This window comes from Carya illinoinensis, chromosome 8, assembly GCF_018687715.1.
Source record: "Carya illinoinensis cultivar Pawnee chromosome 8, C.illinoinensisPawnee_v1, whole genome shotgun sequence".
NCBI lineage: Eukaryota > Viridiplantae > Streptophyta > Magnoliopsida > Fagales > Juglandaceae > Carya > Carya illinoinensis.
Genome location: NC_056759.1, coordinates 4,598,246 through 4,619,382, shown reverse-complemented (window position 1 = coordinate 4,619,382; position 21,137 = coordinate 4,598,246). Strand labels below are relative to the sequence as shown.

The following is a 21,137-nucleotide window of genomic DNA, read 5'->3' as shown; positions in this document are numbered from 1 at the left end:
ATGCACTTAGGCGGGGAATTTCAGAAACTATGGTCTCTTTACCAATCATATTAAACTGCTTTAATTTTATAATTTTGTATAATATTTTTGTGTACCAATCATTTCTCTTTTAAATATTATCACTCATTGGGTCGCAAACTAATACCTAAGTCATCTTAAGGATGGCATTAACAATTGTTGTCTAAAGTGCTGCATGGCAGCTGTGAGATTTTAGGTATCGATGGGTTAATAGTTTGAACATACAAATAATTTTATTTATTTTAATAGTTATACTTAACATATCATTTAACTGAATTTCAGAAATATTATCCTTTTGTATTTCTTATTTATTTTTATTCATTTTTAAAAGACTTTTCAACTGGATTTAAAAAAAAAAAAAAGATCGAAACTGAAAGAATTGATTCGGTAATATAGAATTATCAAATAGTAGGAATTGATTATAAAGAAAAAGAGAAATGATATTTACAGTTGTGGTTGTGTAAGCGGCATGTAGTCGCTTTGAAAAAAATGAATTAATATGGAATCCACATGAAAAAAAATTAACTTTTTAATCGTGGACTCTATTCTTTTTCAGGTTTGCAATTCCACGACTGTATGTAGCATTGCTCAAAGAAAAATCTAACCTATTGCCAGCCGGCCCATCTCATGACCCGTTAAGTTTGCATAGGCCCATCTCATGACCCGTTAAGTTTGCATAGGGCCTTATTGACATTGACCCTTTGGATCCGATCCGATCGGATCGCTTGCATGTGGCGGATTCGATCATTTAACATCGTCTCGCACTCCAAACCTTCGCACAGCCTAGCACCGGACCCAAGACCGAACCAACCCATCCGTCATGGCCACAACTCTGACATGGCAACCCCTACTCTCCTTAAAGCCCCGCCTCCTCCATACCCCTTCCCCCTATCGTCCCCACCGAGCCACGCCCGTCCGCCGCTTCGCTCCCATCCGGGCCTTCAGGCGCAGCGACATCGACGGCTTCGCGCGGCGCATGGTCTCCGGCGAGTTATACGGGAACGCCTGGCGCAGCGCCAACGACGGGATCGAGCAGCTCGTCTTCGAGGCCAAGAAGGCTGCCGAGCGCCTTGACCGCCGCTACTCCGTCACGCGCCGCCTCAGTTCAGTCGCCCGCTCCGCCGCCGACCGCGCCCGCTACCTCGACAGGGAGCTCGAGATTAGGCTTCGATGGCGTACTTTCACCATGGACTTCAACAGAAACTTGCCAAGGGTTTGTTGGAAATGAAATTGAAATTGGAGTATTATGTTTTTTTATTATAGCTCAGAGGGTTTGTGTAGGTTTTTCTTTGTACAGTTTCTTTATCCAAACGACCTTACTTTTCCTAGCTGCGCATTCTATTTGTTTGGGAAGTAGTAGAAGTTACTAGTTTCAAGTTCACAGTTGTTCTTTCTCTCAAGGGAATAGAAAAAAAAAATCGTTATCCATTTGGTTTTTACTCTTTAAATTCGTTTAAACCCCACTTCCTATCCAATTTGTATACGGCCAGCATTCACCCTGGGCCATCGAAACCCCACGAGATTCATAATTGCATGACTCATATCCTTGTCTGTAAACGAGGAGGATTCGGAATTGCCTGTCGTTATATTGCATAACTTGTATCCATGCTCAAAAGACGAAGTAACGCAGAAGAACAAAGTTGAAGCTTGGGGAAGAGAACTTTACAAAATTACACTAAACACAATTTTAATGATGGAATTTATAAGCTCTCTCCCGCGTAGATCTAACTGATTTTTTGCATTGTCGTACTCTTTTGGATGTTTTCTCTCTGTTTAATTTTTTTTTTTTTTTTTTGGGGGCCTGGGGTGGGGGATTGTTATACTGGGCAAAAGAGGAGAGGAATACCTCGCCAGCTCGGACTTAGGAAACAGCAGTGTACGGACAAAATATCTCGAGGAACGATTATAGATGGCGGGCTCCACCCACTAGGCAATACAATATACTGCAGTTTACATTTGCATTTAATTGATCTAATTCTGCTTGAGATAAGGCTTCTAGTCAGGATCATTGGCATTTGTTTGTGCTCTGCATGAAATTGATGCTGTCAGTCTTTAGTTTTCTCTTGCCTTGTTGGGTCTTATGTTTTCTGCTGTCATTAAGGTCACTGATAAATAAATAAAAAAATTGTTGTGTTCACTCATAATTTTTTTCCTTGTCTACTTGCAGTACAGGAAGCAGCTCAATGATTTTCTGGATACTCCACTAGGAAGAAGTTTTGCAGTATGTATCAAGATTATTCTGCATGTTACACTTACAAGAGTTAATGTTTTCTATGACAACTGTTGTTGGGCACAGTTTATATTATACTATTAATTACCCTGATTGACGTTGATGTAGACCAGATTGCCCACAGTTTCATGGAGTACTGTTAATTTTATTGAGTTTTGTTCAATCCAAAGACTTTGCTCAACCTTCACTCGAGTCTGACTGGAGTGAATTTTCTGTATGAACTCAAATAAAAATTTGGCTCAACATTTGCTCAACCTTCATTTAAGCTAATTTTGTTAAGTGTGGGCAAAAAGTTGAAGGGTTGTTAATTTTATCCCGGAGTCATACCATTTCACACTTTGAACACTTGGGCAATTCATTATAAGAATTTTTATGCTTATCTTCTTTTTCTCTTCCACCATGTCTCTGTGGGAGGAGTGGGGTGGGGGTGAGGCAAAGACATTGCATTACTATGTTTCGGAAAAATGGTACTTGAATATGTATTCATGTTGTCTCTTTGTATACATTCTGGGTGCTGAGTGTGCAAACTTTATATTGGCTCACTCAACCTAGTTTTCAACTTTCTTGTTTTCTTTTTGTAGACAATTTTCTTCCTCTGGTTTGCATTATCAGGATGGCTTTTTCGGTTCTTGATATTTACAACATGGATACTGCCATTTGCTGGTCCTCTTCTCATTGGAACTATTGCCAATAACCTCGTTATAAAGGTATGACCAGTCCTTATATTCCTGTTTTTACCGGCAATGTGTGCGCATATCTGCATGTATAATTTTATCATGTTTCACATTACGCTTGGGCTAATTGCACTTCATACCATTATTTGGTTTCTCTTTGTACTTCATAATCTCAGATGAAACCCCAAGGGGTTGGCCCAAGTGGTGAAGGCCTTGGTCTTGGGGTCTCATTCCCTTCAAGGTCCAAAGTTCAACACCTCATGGGTGCAAACAATCCTTTGGGGCCACACCCCCTGGTGAAAAGCCAGCGATTTAACCAGTTCCGTGTAGGGAAACTTCAGAGGGTGCGGTGCACAGGACCGGGGTTTATTCTGCAGGGGTGGGTCCAAAGGGCCCTGCCTTGGAGAGGTTCCCCGACATCAAAAAAAAAATATCTCAGATGAATTTTAACTTGTCAAAAATCTCAGATGAATTTTAGGAATGAAGTCGGACTGATGAGATGACCAAGTGATCATTATTGCTTGTATGAACCTACCAGTTACTGTTAGCATTCTACAGAGATTGTGGTGTTTTTTTTGTATAGCTTTTGCACTCCCTAAATTAAAAGGGAGGCCCGCATTTTTTGTATTTTGGTTTTCCTTATTCTTTCTAGTCATATCTCTTGTATACATTCTGTGTACTTGGGTTGCACTGGGTTGCACCCCTTTTGCCTTTTAATAAAATTGACTTACATATACATACAAGTATATGTAGCTCTTTTTTATCAAACAATTCGTTTAGTTTTTTTTTTTTTTTAATATTTATTTTTATACAACAATTCATTTAGTTTTGAAAAATGATAAATGGTGGAAATAATTTCTGCTGATTCTGTGCCTTATCCTTTAGGTGGATATATTCCTAATATCTTTGGTAAGTAATTTTGTATAGCTTCCCACTCATAAGAAAAATATTTCATCCCACTTAATTATGTCCTCCAACTTGGTTCAATGACTGCATTTGAACTAAATTTCCATGTGTAGCATGTGCAAGTGTCAGATGCTGTCAAAGATAATCCTGTTTTGTTGTCATCAGAGTTGCTATCAATACAAGACAATGGCGATATAAATTTATATACTGCATTTACTGTTTGGCTGGTTTCTTGATGTGCCATGCTGATGAATCTACTATCACCACCTGTCCAAGTATACTTGTTTATTGTTGCAAGTGTTGATTGGCTTATGCATAATTTTGCACCAATAATGGACAGGGTGCTTGTCCAGCATGTAAGAGGCAATTTGCTGGTTACAAGAACCAAATGATTCGTTGTACAAGCTGTGGAAACGTCGTATGGCAGCCGGAAGGGGACGACTTCTTTTCAAGAGATGGGAGAGGCACCACTACTTCAAAGTCTGACCCTGAGATTATAGACGTGGAGTTTGAGGAGAAATGACTGGGATACACAAATGGTGCTGTGGCCACTCAAAGGTGGACTTTGTATACAAAGATTTTAGAAGAAGAGAAGAATGTCACAAACCGACCATGAAACAAACCGCCACAAACTAAACGTTGTGTAGATGTTTGATATATAAGAAAATAGTCAAGGAAGGGGTCGGAATTGGGTTCGATATATGCTTTGTTGATGTGTACTTCTGGGAAGATAATCAAAGATTTCACTGCACATTAGATCTGTATGTAGTCTTTTGTTATTTGTATATATTTCTTTGTTGATGTTAATTGTTCCTGTTGTAATTTGAGAGTGCTTATAAGATTTTGTTGGATAATGTCAATTTATAGACCATTCTTTTCACTAGGAATATCAGAGCCTCTTCTTCGGGATCAACATGATTATTATAACATTTGCCACACATTAAATATTGCAGAAGAAACTTCCAACAGTGTATTTTATTTGCTTACAGGATATTTGTTCATGTCTCGGATACACTTTTTTATTTGCTTACAGGATATTTGTCGGACAATGGCTTTGAGGTTGAGTTTAGATTGAAATTTGAATTGAGATAGAGTTGAATTTTTTATAAATAGTAATGAATTGAGAAATTGAAATGAGTTTTGTAGAATTTATCTAAGATGAATTTATATGTGTTTAGATATTAAGATGAGTTTAAATATTTTTATAAAAATTTAAAAATAGTTGTAAGTCTCGTATTTAAAAAGATTACGAGTCTTATATGTAAAAGGTATTAAGTGACGTTTAATAATTTAAAAATTATGTTTGAATATTGAGTTAAGTTTAAATTTGAATTCAACTCATATAATAGAAGTTGCTATGTTGCAAAGAAAATGTGTCTGGATTTGAAAATTTTTATCAGAAAAAAATAAAAAAAATGAAAAACTAAAAATTGTGTCATCTCACGCCAGATAGATAGATCTAATTTGTCTCCTGTCTCTGAAATTGGATAGATCTAGAAACAGAGCACTTTTGACTTGGCAAATGGATGACTCAAATCACATTTACTAAACGGATAAGATCCGATCATTACGTCAATGAAAATCGTCAAACATTTCATCATTCTTTAATTAGATGTTATTTAAAAAAATACTACTTGCACAATGCACACCAATTGAAGGTAAAAGTATAGCTAACGTAACATTTGAAAATTTTAGTTGTAACTATAAATGTGCATTAATATGTATATTAATTTATTATAATTTATTAAAAAATAAATTTTATTAAAAATAATTTTAATTTAAATTTTAAATATAAAAGAATCAGTATTAATATGCAGATTAATACGCGACTTTATTTGTACATAGGAAAACTCTATAACATGTGTTTAAGAAAACAATTAATAAAAAAATTATATTTAGAAGTTGGGATGGATAACACATATAATAAAGTATTTAGTAATATAATTTAATTTAAAAGAAAAATTTTAAAATTTATATTTTATAAATTAAATTTTATCATTCAAGTTATGTGGACGATATTTTCTATACATAATTAACTTGAAAAAAAGAATAATTCTTACTAAATAATTAAATAAAAAATTTATATACAAATTTATTTATTAATATAAAAAACATATTATTATCATGAAAGTTTCTTACTATAAGAAGGACAATATTAGGGATAGCCTTGTTCACTTTCATAAAATATTTAATCTTATTTCATCTCATCTTATTTAATCATTAAATCTTTTTCAAATTCTCATACAAAAATAAAATAAACAATTCGACATTTTCAAATCTCAATATAAAAATAATATCAAACAATATATTCTAATAATATTTTATTCAACTTTTAACTTTAATCTCAGCTGATCTCATATTTAAAAATAAATGAGGTCTAAATGTACACTTCAAATATGCACACTAATACAAATGACTTTTTTTTTTCTTTTAAGCATTTTTTAAATATTCTTGATTATTAAAAGAAATAAAAAATACAAAATTACTAATAATTATTCTCTTAATCATTAAAAAAAGAAAATAAATAAATTAAATGAATATATATATTTGAAAGTCGTATTTATATATATTAAAAAAAAAAACAAAAGGTAAACGCTGAAAATTCATATGACATCACTATCATTTTCTCTTTCCCGATGGCTCTCTCTCTCTCACTCTGCACAAACATTTGGAACACGAAAGCCTGATCCTAGTCTAGATTCCCGGGGCAGGTAGTGTGTGTCCAGTCAGCTTCCAATAGGCAATAGATTTCCTTCGAAAATTGAGCAAACATCCCAAACTACCTGCCCTTTACAAAGATCGTCTCTTCCCCGCATCTCTCTTCATGACAAACGGAAATGTTGAAAAGAATCAGCAGCCTACCCCCTCCCTCCCATTGATCTGTTATTTCCTAATAAAGCTTTTGATCACAATTCTCTCCGTCTCTCTTTCTATCTCAATTCCTTAAGCTTTTCATCATCATAATCACTTTGTTAATGGCAGTTAACTGCTCAAACTGCCACACCTCGCTACAGATTCCTTCAGGGGCCCAGTCCATTCGCTGCCCAATCTGCCATGCCATCAACCCCGTGATCGACCCAGCCCTCTGCCTCCCCCCGCCATCATCATCATCCTCTTCCTCCTCCTCCTCTGACCACCATAACCGTGATGATTACGCTCACGCCCCACCCCCCATGGCTCCATCCCCTTACAACCACGCGCCTCTCGGTCCCCCTCCCTCCGTCCATGGCCGCAAGCGGGCCGTCATCTGCGGCATTTCCTACAAGAACTCCCGGCGCGAGCTTAAGGGTTGTATCAACGATGCCAAGTACATGAAGTACTTGCTGGTCAAGCGGTTCAACTTTCCCGAATCATCCATTCTCATGCTCACTGGTAACTTCTATCGTAATACTTTGTTTCGTCTCTACGTGGTTATTTAATACTATTCATATCTATTTGTGATTTGGGATTGGAGTATGTTTCGGGGAATTTGTTAATTATTTATAACTGCCCAAAACATTCTCTGTGCAAATGGATCGTGAACGCTGCATCAAGAATATTAGCAATTACATTTTTCTCTCCTCCTATCTTTCTGAGAGACTGATCAGTTAACTTTATTATTCAAACAAACGGAAATTCAGCCATTAAAACGGACTGGATTCATAATGGAACATCCTCCATATCCACAATATTGGTTGACAAAATTAACTTGCCCAGATTAGGATCTGTCCGATGTAAAGCCACTTGCAGGGAATCGCCTTTGAGAAGAACTTTCCTCTAACCAAAATCATGACAGAAGCTTGATTGACAAACCAAGACCCACAATTAAGGGAAATCGGCATATATAAAATATCCTAAAATATGATTAATTGTCACGTTGCTGTCAAAATAGAAGCCTCGCTGCATGAGTGCTTTCTAGTTCCTAGTACTTCAATTTCTTCTCCTGCTATATAAGGAATTTAATGTTTGATTTGATTCTTATGCCGTGAACTGTGATGTTATTACAAGTCAGGTGTGAGGAACACATTTGTCAATACGATCCTCAACACATTGTGCAAGCAGATCCTTTGTGCCTCAAGCTTAGTGGCCCAATTTTCATTTATGCATCTTTCGTATCCAGCTGATGAGTTTTATTCACTTTTATGCACGAGTTATGATTGATTTTTAAGTTTTCAATTGACCAAAAGTTTGTTTACAGAAGAAGAAGATGACCCTTGCAGGCATCCAACCAAAAGCAACATCAGAATGGCACTGTGTTGGCTTGTGCAAGGTTGTCAAGCAGGGGACTCCTTGGTTTTTCACTATTCTGGTCATGGTTCACAGCAAAGGAACGACACTGGAGATGAGATTGATGGATATGATGAAACACTCTGCCCCGTAGATTATCAAACTCAGGGAATGATTGTTGATGATGAGATCAATGCAACAATTGTCCGACCTCTTCCCCTTGGAGTCAAGCTCCATGCAATTGTTGATGCTTGCCACAGCGGTACTGTATTAGATTTACCATTTCTCTGCAGGATGGAGAGGTTAGTCCTTGTTTTAACATTATTGTCATCAAAATTTATCACTTCCGTTTTGCAGTATAAAAAGTTGAAAATTATATGAGAAATACAAAACCATTGCCTGTATAAGTGTTTCTACTTTTTTGTAGGACAAGCTATTTTTCGCTACTACCATTCAATGTATCTTCTGGTTTACACATTCTATCTGTATTTGTTTCTGAGTATGAATGTAGGAATGGAAGCTACATGTGGGAGGACCAACGCCCTAGATCAGGTATGTGGAAAGGAACAAGTGGGGGGGAGGTCATATGCTTCAGTAGCTGTGATGATAGTCAGACCTCAGCAGACAGTTCGGTAAAGTTTTATACAGTTGTTTCGCCATTCCATCAAAAGACAATAGTGAACGAAGAATCAAAACTAATGCTTTTGTGGACAGGATCTATCTAGGATCACATCAAGTGGTGCCATGACTTATTCTTTCATCCAAGCCATTGAGCGTGGACATGGAACTACATATGGAGCTATGCTAAATGCAATGCGATCTAACATCGATAAAAGAGATAATCAAGGGGGTGGTGGTATAGTGTCATCTGTTCTCACCATGCTTTTGCCAGGAGGGAATGGTGGCGGGTTGAAACAGGTATGATTGTCGTGGCTACTGCATTGATTTTTCCAGGTGTATTATGATAACGTACACTGTCAGTTTTAGTTCCTTTTTTTTATTGGCAATCATCACGCAAATTCTGTAGTCTTAAGGTCCGGTTTAAATACACGGGACAGATGAGATGAGTTTTCATTATATGTACCGTACACTAATTTTTCTTATCTAAACACGTTATATTTCATTTTTAAATTTTAAAAATATTCACTTAAATAAACAGTACGTGAACCGTGTATAAACAGTAAAATTTGGCATGAACAGTGCATGAACAGTAGAAAATTCGGCTACCAACAGTGGGATCCACACATTTTTCCAATCATAAAAATTAAAAATTATCTCATCTCATCTCACTATCCAAACAGAATTTTTTTACAAATTATTTCATCTCATCTCATTTAAAAAATTTCACCATTATTCAAAATATCTCATCTCATCTTATCTGAATTGTATTCCAAACGAGGCATAAATAGTTGTAGCAGTTTTTGAATCACATCCCAACCTATTTTGGGATGATATAATGGTCATTATGAAACTTAAAACTCGTAAAAAAGTCTATGGTATGTCTGGTAAAGCCCGTATCTTATTTTTGAGTGTAAGGCTGCTGGAGTACATGAACTGACTCATAAGACTTTCAATGCACTTTCTATGGAGCCACTATATTCTTATGGGCTCATATCTGGAATCTTATATGCATTTGGGAAGTTTCACATGAAGCAACAAGCAAATATTAGAAAGCATGAACGCTCATCCGAGCATATGAGTTTTTATTAAAAGCTATCTGTTTATATCTTTGTATGTCTGCCGATATTTACTTGTAATAATATGTCAATCATGCTTGTTTCGATATGCCAAGAACTGCCCACATCAACTTGCAAGTTTCAACTAGACGGGCTGTTTCCTTTTCTTCTGTAACATTCATCAGAAACAAGGATGTAAATAACAAGATAAAACCTACACCCTCCTATTATGTCTGATAAACTTGGGAATTAATGCTTTTCTACCACATTTTTGTTATTAGTTATTTACGTATTTATAATTTTTGGGCTGAAGTGAAAAGTAGTATTCAGATTCACATTACCACTATCTTTTTAACAATTGCCAGTTTGTCTTTTGCTGCAGGAACCTCAGCTGTCTGCGAATGAAACATTCAATGTGTATTCGAAGCCTTTTTCCCTATAGACATCAAAACTATCTTTCCATCCTAAAGCTCATAATCTTTATTCAATGTGGTCCTTGAGTATGTATGAAAACCGGAAAACCCCATTTCTGCAATCTCGTAATGATTATTAATATGCATTGTTTGGATACAAAGATGGTTTTAATTCATATTATCTCATCATTACAACCTTTTCAAATCAAGCCTTGAGGGTGGTTTTGAAGTGAGTAGAAAACTCAAATGGGGATTGATATTTTGAAGGGGAGCTGACCATCGTTTCAGTTCTGGATTGCAGTTATCTAATTGAAGATCGAAGTTGTTCATCGGATTGGATAAGAATGTACTCACTGAAACTAGAAAAGAAAGTTGGATACGAAAATTTATTAGTTGGATAAGAAAGTTCACTAACAAGGGGAATAAAATGATCAGAGAAATATTATAAGTCCAGCCGCGAACACCTCCATAGATAACAACGCCTCAATCTGAATCGCCAGTTCTCTACCATGAGTTTCTACCCTTGTGCCCTACATGGCATATGCTACTTCAAATATTTAATATATGGATAATGAATAGAATAATTTAATTAGTTTAAAAATAATAAATTCAAATAAAAATAAAGAATAAATGTGATGTGTGGAGGTTGAGATGTTGTGTAGCATAGCTCGTTAAAAAAATCAATAGAAAATCTACATTGGACTAATAATCTTAAAGTTAAAATAATAATATAATATTATATATTTTAATAATAAATTTATAATTTTTTTTAATATTTTACAAATACATTTTATATATTAATTAATAATTTAGTTTTTACTTAAAATTGTTGTTTTCTATCTATTTTTTTCTCAATCTAATTATCCAATAAATACATTTTATTCAATAAAATAATGTTTAAAAGATGAATAGTGGCGGATTAAATTTAGAGAAATAGATGGAAATAATATAGCTTAAAGCTCAACTCATTGAGTTTTGACTAGTTTAATATAGACCAATTTTGACATAATTGACTATAATTGGACGAGTCACTTGCATCGGGCCTGTGCTTTATAGAATCTTAAAATTTTATCGGATACCATCTTTGAAAAATGACTCTTGTTTTAACTGAAACAGTAACTTTTCATGACCCACTAGGACTCGCAAGGACACGACCACCAGGTGGATAAGTGGTTCTATTTTTGGCACCAAACCCACGACGTTAGAACTTAGGCTTGGGCGATGAGCCAATCAGAATCAGAGGATAAAATCAAGATCGGACAATAGGGGTGGCGCAGAACCTCCGAATCCAAAGACAAGACCCACCCGCCAACTCGCATGGCACTCATCGCTCATCTCTCCTCTCCTCTTCTCCTCCCCCGTTATCTTCACAACCCCTACCTAAACCCCAAACCCAACCTCACTCTTGCTTTCAGAAATAGCAGAATCAGGGCCGTTGGGGGCGGTGACATGCTTGGTGACTTTGGGGCCCGGGACCCCTTCCCGGCAGAGGTAGAGAGTCGTTTTGCGGAGAAGGTGCTGGGCAACGTCGACACCGAGCACAAGATCCTCATCCCCAGCATCTCCACTCTCGCTCTTTCCCAGCAGGAGTGCGCCCCCCTCTCTCCTTTCCAGCCCCCCATGTCCACTGATGAGGCTCAGAAGCTCTTGAAAAAAGTCAGTTCCCAAATACCCATATGCTCTTACTTAGCCTTGAACACCAATGATATTGCTCTTTGTAGCTTTTGTATTGGGATCTTGTTTATGGCGTATGTGCTACTGTTGACACTTTTTACACATTTAAAACAACTTATAAATTTGATTTGTTGTGTTAACTGTTAAGTAAGCAGAAAGCTCAAATTTTGATAAATTCACACCTTTCCTAATAAGCCGTTTAATTTTTGCTTTGCTATTTGTGCGTTATATCGTTATTTTGTATGCTTGCGGAAACTAGAAAAGGCTTTGAGCATCAACCATATTTGTTATTTGTTATAATCCCTTGTAATGTAAAGAGTTTCTGCAATCGGCAGCGGTACCAGGACTTCAGGCTTGGGTCCAAGACTCCAAGTTGAAATTATGACTATGCTAACATTGACAAAAAAATTGGATGCCAACCACTTCTAGTACTTAAGTGAGAGTTGGTAATTTTAGACAAGATTTGTACATGTAAAAAATTTAATTTCTGATTGGAGCCACAAGTTCTAAATGTTTGAATCTATTTTTCAAAATAGCAGCTATGATGTATAAAGGGATTATTCAAAATTTTACGGAGAAGGGGGCATGGCTCCCTCACACACACAAACACACTTTTCCTATATGAAAAATATGATTTTTTATGAGTTTTTCGGTAGGTGGTTGGCTGGAGGCTATTGGATGAAGAAGGTGGTCTTAAACTACAATGCTTGTGGAAATTGAGAGATTTTAAATGTGGGGTTGAACTCATTAATAGGATTTATGAGGTTGCAGAAGCTGCAGGGCATTACCCAAACCTCCACTTGGAACAACCAAATCAAGTTAGGGCTGAACTTTGGACAGCTTCCATTGGTAAACTTCTAAACTTGAAAATTTTCCTTTAGCCAATTGAAAAAGATTCTTCTTTTGTATCTCATATACCGCAGTCTGTCATTTCCTAGTTTTATCGAGAATGGGAATGGTTAAGTTCCATATTCTTCTACATGGCCCTTGAAAAAATTTTCTATTTGAATTGCAGGGGGCTTGAGTATAAATGACTTCATTGTAGCTGCCAAAATAGATGAGATAAAAACGTCAGATCTTGTCCCAAGAAAAAGAATTTGGGCCTAGTTGAAGCATTATATTGCTTGGCTGAAGAGGTCACAAAAACAATTTGCTATATGGTTTGCCCGTGATTAGTAGGTTTGGCTTTATTGGAAGAAGAGGAGTCTTGTTGAATGCCTTGTTAGAACTTATCAACTTCAGAATTTTGATGACACAAAGTCAAGTTGTCCTTGAATCCGTAGCCTGATGGTTTGGATGATTTTAAGATTTGGGGTACATTTGGGTACACATTTTATTACAAGAGCACAAGAAATGTGTCAGGCTATATGTGAAATTTCAACTTCATTGAGCTTTTCAAAAACTTCTGCTTCTTTTTTTATAAGTACTTTTCAAAAACTTCTTGCACCATCGAGAGTGAGATTAGAATTTTACTTATAAAGATTATAAAGTTGGGGGACAGAGCCTTCATAGTTAACAATAGGAATAGTTGCTATTTTTTAGAAAAATTTTATTCATCATCTCATGATTTGGCATCAGATGAGGTTACAAGCAAAATATAATAAATAGTCTCCAATCATCTAATGCCACATAATTGGATAATGAGAATTTGAATGTTGAATAACATTACTCATTTTTTTAAGCGACTCAACATTGACATTGAGTTCAACTTCTACTCACGCATTCTAAATTCCTAAATTTTTATTATGTGATTCCTGAATCTGTGATTTGAACGATTCAAGCATTTCATTTATGGGTTAAAAGGGTCAAAACAAAAAACAAATATTTTCTTTTTACTAGATTGGAAGAAATTCATGTCTCCTTTAAACGTGTGAGAAGTATGCATTTCCCTCATAAGTTTAACAAAATGATAGACTGACCGAGAGAAATTTTTTAAAAAATATTATAGGGAAATGAGTTTATGATGAGCTAATTTTATTAATCTTTAAAAAATAGACATCTTTCAATGCTTAAAAATGATAATTTAATAAATTAAATTGGATCTAAAGAGTTAGGAGAAAAAGATGTCCTTAGACTGAACCCAAATATCAATTTGTCTTGCCTGACCCAACGACAAAACAAAGAAAGGGAGATCTCATTAAAAAAAGAAAAAAAAAAAAAAGGAAGTACAACTGTACTCTCATTCCTATTTTATATATTATATTTAATTTTTTATTTTAATTATTAAATATATGGCGTATAGATGATGATAAGAAGAATTTAAATAATTTTAAAAAAATAAAAAAAAAATAATTGTAATGTATGATTTTTAAAAGAGAAATAATATTTATAATTATAAATACATAAATTCTATATAATTATTTTAAAAATATAAATAAATATAAAATTTAATTTTATATTTTTTTAAAACAACTGTATAATACTTTTACACTATATAATATATGAGCATTTCTCTTTATTAAATAAATAAGAGAAATGATATTTATAATCGTGGTTGTGCAAGGGCATGCAGTCGCTTTGAAAAAAATGAATTAATATAGAACTCACATAAAAAAAAACTAATTTTTTAATCATAAATCTTATTTTTTTAAATAATTATACAATATTTATAATTTCACAACTTTATGTAACATTACAAATAATAAAGCTATTCGTTCAACCACTAGATGGCAGTACGAAAGAAATGGCGGTACCATTGTTGTACTTGGCTTGGCTATCATTTCAACCCCTTTTTCCCCCCGAATTCGAAAACTAGTTTGTCTAGCGAAAGAAAGAAAGAGGGAAAGTAAGATAACATTGAGCTTCTGAAATGGCGATACCGGTAGCTTTCTCTGCCAGTAGTTCGCCAACTTGCACCGTTCTACCTCGTCAAGGTCATCGCCCATTTACGATACACTATTCTATATCTCTCTGTTTGTGTTTGTCTCTAACGTGTGCTTTGTTAACAGGGCTTCCTGGAATTCTGGGTTCACCTCGTCCCCTCCAGTGGACAAAGAAAGAGGTCTGCACTCTGCTTTACGTATGTATATACTAGGAGCTGCTTATATTATTCATTGAGTTTTACAGTTAAAACTATGGTTTACCTGTGAGCAAAAAATTGGCATATCTACAGAGACGTTGTAGAAGAAAAATCGGTTTCATGGTTACTGCAAAGTTTGATCTGAAGCCTCCTCCATATGCACTGGTGAGATTTGAAGAGTCCCTTTTTGCACAACTTCTGCTACATAATTGTATCTTTTTTTCTTTCATGGACTTTTCATGAGTATCATCTTTTTTAAAGTTTTAGGGATTTAAGTTTTTAAGTTTTTTTTTTTTTAATATGAATAATGCTAGATACAAATCCTAAATGGTCCTGAACTAGACTAACGAGGACTAGCATGTAGCTTTGCTCACCTTCTACTTGATTATAATCCTCACCAAGATTCTTGTTTGGTATTACTTTGCAACCCTTTTACCATAACATTTTGCGCTTATTTATAGAGCAATGAGGACTTTATGGGATACTGTTCTCTTTAATAAAAAAATTATCAAAGCAATTTGTTCTACATTATCAAGCCTGACCTTTCACTAGGTTGCTCTTGATTCATCATTCCACTGCATTTTTCATTGCTAAATCAATGATTAAAAAAAAACCTGTCTATATCAAATTTCTTTGTTTATTATCAAAGATGAGTAGCCTTATGGATAAAGAAATATTGATAACTAATATCCACAACTGAAATTGGTGGAACTATTCATGGTGTACATGTTGACACTCCGTAACAATCTCAAGTCCTTGTTACTTATGTAATTATTCTACACTTGACAGAATTCTTTGGAGCCACATATGAGCCAGGAGACCCTTGAGTATCATTGGGGAAAGCACCATAGGGGTTACGTGGAGAACCTAAACAAGCAAATAGTAGGAACAGAGCTGGATGGAATGTCATTGGAAGATATCATAATTGTTTCATACAATAAAGGTGATCTTCTTCCAACTTTCAATAACGCAGGACAGGTAAGCTGTGCATTGGTGTTAATTTTCGTCCTTATTTTAAACTGTTTTGAGTTTATTATCTTGTGAGGTTAGATTTTTTTTTTTTTTTTTTTTTAAATTTCATGACAATATTAACGATATTGGAGAGACTACACTATGCACCTACTCATGTTTTCTCTCTTTCTCGTTGGTTTTTTTCACTGAAGTTTCTGATCATTTTTGGCCTATTTGCAGATTTGGAACCACAATTTCTTTTGGGAATCCATGAAACCTGGCGGTGGGGGGAAGCCAGATGGGGATCTTCTAAAACTGATTGAAAGGGACTTTGGTTCTTTTGAAAAATTTGTTGAAGAGTTCAAGTCAGCTGCAGCTACACAGTTTGGTTCTGGTTGGGCTTGGCTTGCATGTGAGTAGTTTCTTCCTCCCAAATCTGGGAATTCTTAGCTGGTGTTCCAAATTTTTTTGAGTGGAGCTTTTGTATTCCTAGATGATATGGAATAACGTATCCTGTTTTGTTGGTTTGTATTTTTTCCCTTTTTTGTTTCTAGATAAAGCGAATAGACTAGAAGTTGGAAATGCAGTAAATCCCCGCCCATCGGATGAAGACAAAAAGCTTGTGATAGTGAAGAGCCCCAATGCCGTCAATCCACTTGTTTGGGACTATTCTGTAAGTATTTGAAGGACTAAAATGTACCTCCCTCATTTCATGTATTGTGAAATCACAATATCACCTATGATACTAATTAGACTCTGATTGTTTGTTGTTGCATCTGATGATTTCTGTCGATTTCTTGCAGCCACTTCTTACCATTGATGTTTGGGAGGTATTTAACATTTTTACACGTTTGTCCTAATTTGATGGGTTTACATGTATGCTTCTTCTTGGACCGAGTTATTTTTTGCCGAGAAATGACTTGATTTCTGCATGTGATTTTCTCAACAGCATGCTTACTACCTCGACTTTCAGGTGAGGCTCAGTTAATAAAACCCGAAATACAATTTGCTCTCATCTAGTAGTAATGGTCATTTGTTCAGACTTATAGACCCATAGAACTGAGTGTAAAGTCTGACATCTGCCTGCTCTATTGTTTCTTCTCACAGAACCGTCGACCTGATTACATATCAATCTTCATTGAGAAGCTTGTATCATGGGATGCAGTCAGTTCTAGACTTGAAATTGCAAAGGCCCGAGCGGCCGAAAGAGAGAGAGAAGAAGAAAGGAAGAAAAAAGAGGAAGATGACAAAATGGCAGATGGCGAAACCGCTGAGATGTATGTGGACAATGAGACTGATGACTCTGAGGTTGAATGAATTCCTTTTGTTTTGCAGTGACAGTCACTGGAGAGGGATATTTTTGGTGAATTGTCTTATTTTCACTTCAATGTGATATAGAGGAAAGTTTCCACACCAGGTAGGTTTTACATTGTTTCCCTTTTCTGGCGTGGCTACCCTTGCTGAAGTCAAGATGGGAAGCACATTGTCTTGATTTACGATGTATTTCATAATAATCCATCCTCTCAATGTGAAGAGATGTGCACATTCTGAAGAGGTCCATTTTGGGCTATGTTTCGGTTCAATAAAAGACAATATCAGTATGTTAAAATTCAGTTAAGTCAATGGTTCTTCACCAGACTCTTTGTGCGATGGCTAGAATAGATCTAGATTTTCTTCCTCACATTTTATGTCTATCTTCCATCTCACTTACAGTACCCGGTTGAGTTTTTCTGTTGTCCTATGAAAGGAACTAAAGAAATCACTGTGCTGTTTTGTACAATAACTGAATATGAATGACAAGAAGGACCCCATATCTTAGGGGTGATGTATTCAGAGACAACAGGCTGTAAAGTTCTGAGATTGGTTTCAGAACTTAGGTGGTCCAAAAACCTCCTAAAAGCAAAGAATCTTATCCGTCCCAGCTGACACCACAGTTAAAACCATCAATCCTCTGCAACAAATCGGTAATTTGAACCAAGTTCAAGCTCTGAAAATACTTGTTAAGTGCCGGAAAGTTGTGCTGGGTGGTGGAGTTGCCGAGGAGGCGATCTAGTGGGAGAGCACAATCTGTTTGAAGTCTCCACACATTTGTGGGTTGATTTAGCAATATACACCAACAGGGTCTTCAAGAGTCCTTCCGAAGGAAAAGAGAATAGGATTTGGCCTTTCTCCTTTGAGTTTGTGGTATCTCCTGGCATCTCTTTTCTTTTACTTCTTTTCATTTATTCACGAGATGAAAAATATCAAATATTACATTGAGAAAACTTCGGTAAAAGAAGTTGTAAAACAGATATATGATTTTATATAAATGCCCTCCGTTTAGAGCAATATTATAAAAAAATTGTATGCATAATTACTCTTTTGTGCAGGTCACTTCTAAATTCGCCTATTCAATTAATGATCAATAGAGATGCTCAATGGAGAAATTTCTCTCCAAGTCTTTATCGAAAATTCTTAAAATCACAAGAGAGAAATATATGAAGTGAGTCCTAATCATTGTTATCCGGATACAATGAGTCTACTTCATGTATTTCTCTTTCGCTTAAGGCTTACTCGAGTTCCTTCTCTGCTTCTATGTTTGGCAAGTTATGAAGATCAATTAGTACTGTTCTGTCAACTATGATGAACACATGAGACCGGTCGAATGGCCGGAGTAAGTTATGCGGTATGTTTTGTTTTCTCGGGCTGCATGCTCAATTCATTCCTGATTTTCTTTTAGAACTTTCGATCTTGAACTTTTGTTTTACAGTTAAGACATTTCTGATTAATTTGTTGATCAGAAAAGAAGAAGAAGAAGAATATATGTACTTTTCAAGTGCCATCGATCATTGCGTACGTTAACATTGACAAGTTTAGATGAAAACTAAAGAACTTGAGCTAAAAATAATCATAATTATGATAAACATATATATTAGCGATGCAGGAAAAGTAAAGATCAGATGACTCCATTTCGCTCTCTCGTCCTAACACTTTTTTCTGCCAAAATGTATAATCTTCTGCGTTAATTGCTAACGATTCTGGTAAACAAGCCTGGAATCCTGAAACATATTTATGGAGGATATGAATTTTTCGTTGTAGTGGTGTGTACATATGCCTATAGTTCAACACTGAATGGGATCACGATCTCTACCTTTTCCATGTTCATCATACTGTGGAGCTCTAATCACCATTACTTTCAGATCTTTGAAATGGTTTCGTTTTCAAAACTCGAATAGTTGCTAACTTCCAATACTCTTTAATTCACTGCAGAACATGGGTGGTTAGATACTGTGTATTGACAAATCTTAAACCATATAACTAGTTGGAATAGCCGAATAGTGTAATGGGCTTTCTTTTTTTGATCAATCTCAATCCCACAGAAAGTATCGTGCGGTTTAAAGATGGAGCCATGCATATAGAGCAAGAAAAACGATATAAAATAAAGTACAAGCTGCAGGATCGAGACCTCGTGAAGTTCATGAGGATAAGAGCCATGCAGAGAAAATTACAATATTGGCTCGATCCATCAGCAATTGATATAAAGAAACAAGAAGAGAAAGAAGATATCGAATGTTCATAAATCTTCACTCGTACGATCGAATCATGCATGCAAAAATAAATATATATAGCAGTGTTCATGATGAGGGATGATCAGACGTTGCAGTTCGAAGAAGAGAAGACCTGGCATGAGAATGAAGAGACTGTAAGATTAGCCAAGGAGACTGCCTACGAATCACAGAAAGAGTTTCTAGGGATCCAAACACACGAGGAACTGCTAATTATATCTTGAAGCCGCTTGGAGGAGCAGGCAAGTCATCCTTGGCTACCAAACAAAGACTCTTATCCTCATGATAGATCTCTCTTCTCTCAAAAATATATTTCCTTATCCGAAAGGATGATGATGAGAAAAAACTACGCCTTTGGGTCTCTATTTATAGGAAATCATCATTCATGTGTATGTGAAAGCATCAAAGTTTGGACCACCACATAATAATCTTTTTATGTAGTACTCTCTCTAACCAAATTGCGTGGTCCTGAATTATATATTGTCTTCTCTTGCATCTGTCTTTCCATTTGTCAACTGCAATACCAAACAGCTGACCATACTGGGATATATTCTATACAATAAAGGAAAGCTGAAAAACGCTTCAACCCGTGCCAGCACTTCAGTGGGCAACTTGCATTGTATGTGTCAATTTGTAGCTTGCCCGCCCCGACGTATAATCTCATGCTACTTCAAATGACATGCAGTGGATTTCAGCTTTTAATTTAGCCCATTAATTGCAACGTTGACCAAATTGGTATGCATGCAGATCGAGCATTTTCTTCTTTGGAATAAAATCAATTTCCCATAATTATTCGATCGAGGTCGTTTAATATACAGTGATGGACCCAACATTAAATGCTCAGATAATTAAAGTCTAAATAGTTCAAAAAGTCTCGAATGGGAAATATTAAATGTACTGTATATTTCTCTCCAAATTGATGATCAAACAATGAGAGACAAATCTTTATTCCAAAATTCTCACTATAACAGGGATCATATTGATACTTGGAGTACTCCACCGAGAAAATGATCGCCGTCCATGCTTTCCCGCGGCTCCACAAAGGATTTAGCGCTTTTGAGCCCATATCCATCTTGCATTTATTTAAAGTTTTTTTTTTTAAGTCAATTTTTAGAATTATTTTATTTTTAAATCAGTGTATAGAATATAAAATCTATATTAATTAAATGGTAAAAGTTAATTTATAAGATTAAAATTTTAAAATTTCTCTTTAAAATTAAGATATGTCATGTAAATATTTTAACACGTGTGTTTTACATGCCGGTTTGAGAATATAATTTTTATTTATTTTTATTATAATTTTTGAATGACATGGCGGATTTATCCATCCCTCAAAAGAATCAAAATCTATATAGGAGAATATTATAATAAGAAAAATATTTATGATTATATCTCTAACAAATTCTCTATTTATACCTAAAATTGCAAAAATATTAATTTTTATTTCAAATTATTACTTTTGGACTATCTATACTACATCTGACTGAGAAGGTTGATGAAAAATAGTCACCATATCATTAGCCGAAAAGTGCATCCAATGGATGATTCATTTCATTTCTATTTTCAATTATCCTATAGTATTACCGCTACATGTAGTGTGGACTGTCTAAATATAAATATTTATTTATTTATTTTTTCTCTCTTTTCTTGTACTTTTTTTCCAATAATAATTTCTCTCTTTTTGTATATTTTCTCTCACAAAATATTAAAAAGTATAAAATTGAAATGATATAAAGAAAAAATAAATAAGCTGATATACGATATATTATAAAAATTAACATATAAAATTGAAATAATAGGTTTTGGTGATATATTTTGAAAGATA

The 21,137-nt window shown here is 35.2% G+C and overlaps 4 protein-coding genes and 1 long non-coding RNA gene across 7 annotated transcripts; 4 read left to right on the top strand and 1 right to left on the bottom strand.

The window, feature by feature from the left end:
- The first annotated feature begins 753 nt into the window (after positions 1–753).
- On the top strand, positions 754–4,635 carry LOC122319285. Its single transcript, XM_043137278.1, has 4 exons — positions 754–1,231; positions 2,186–2,239; positions 2,830–2,955; positions 4,169–4,635. The coding sequence occupies exons 1-4, from the start codon at positions 839–841 to the stop codon at positions 4,349–4,351; spliced, it is 756 nt and encodes a 251-aa protein (XP_042993212.1). The 5' UTR covers positions 754–838; the 3' UTR covers positions 4,352–4,635.
- Positions 4,636–6,464: 1,829 nt separating this feature from the next.
- Positions 6,465–10,284, top strand: LOC122319278 (metacaspase-1-like). The gene is made up of 5 exons (XM_043137272.1): positions 6,465–7,200; positions 8,006–8,336; positions 8,546–8,666; positions 8,749–8,952; positions 10,093–10,284. Exons 1-5 carry the CDS (start codon positions 6,804–6,806, stop codon positions 10,150–10,152), a joined length of 1,113 nt encoding a protein of 370 aa, XP_042993206.1. The 5' UTR covers positions 6,465–6,803; the 3' UTR covers positions 10,153–10,284.
- Positions 10,285–11,317: 1,033 nt separating this feature from the next.
- LOC122319283 (probable pterin-4-alpha-carbinolamine dehydratase, chloroplastic) lies at positions 11,318–13,073 on the top strand. The gene is made up of 3 exons (XM_043137277.1): positions 11,318–11,779; positions 12,454–12,646; positions 12,813–13,073. The coding sequence occupies exons 1-3, from the start codon at positions 11,441–11,443 to the stop codon at positions 12,902–12,904; spliced, it is 624 nt and encodes a 207-aa protein (XP_042993211.1). The 5' UTR covers positions 11,318–11,440; the 3' UTR covers positions 12,905–13,073.
- A 1,402-nt stretch (positions 13,074–14,475) lies between these two features.
- Positions 14,476–17,385, top strand: LOC122319280 (superoxide dismutase [Fe], chloroplastic-like). 2 transcript variants are annotated; one of them, XM_043137275.1, is made up of 9 exons: positions 14,476–14,670; positions 14,746–14,798; positions 14,910–14,981; positions 15,606–15,794; positions 16,008–16,179; positions 16,322–16,440; positions 16,571–16,597; positions 16,717–16,740; positions 16,875–17,385. In XM_043137275.1, exons 1-9 carry the CDS (start codon positions 14,607–14,609, stop codon positions 17,082–17,084), a joined length of 930 nt encoding a protein of 309 aa, XP_042993209.1. In that variant the 5' UTR covers positions 14,476–14,606; the 3' UTR covers positions 17,085–17,385. The 2 variants fall into 2 exon arrangements, with proteins under 2 accessions (XP_042993209.1, XP_042993208.1); XM_043137274.1 differs by having other exon boundaries at positions 14,746–14,816.
- A 1,187-nt stretch (positions 17,386–18,572) lies between these two features.
- Positions 18,573–19,903, bottom strand: LOC122319284. Of its 2 annotated transcripts, XR_006245045.1 has the most exons (3): positions 19,428–19,725; positions 18,898–19,010; positions 18,573–18,805 (listed from the first exon to the last, which is right to left on the bottom strand). It is a non-coding gene; the product is annotated as an uncharacterized LOC122319284 (long non-coding RNA). The 2 variants fall into 2 exon arrangements; XR_006245044.1 differs by having other exon boundaries at positions 18,898–19,903.
- Positions 19,904–21,137: the final 1,234 nt, after the last annotated feature.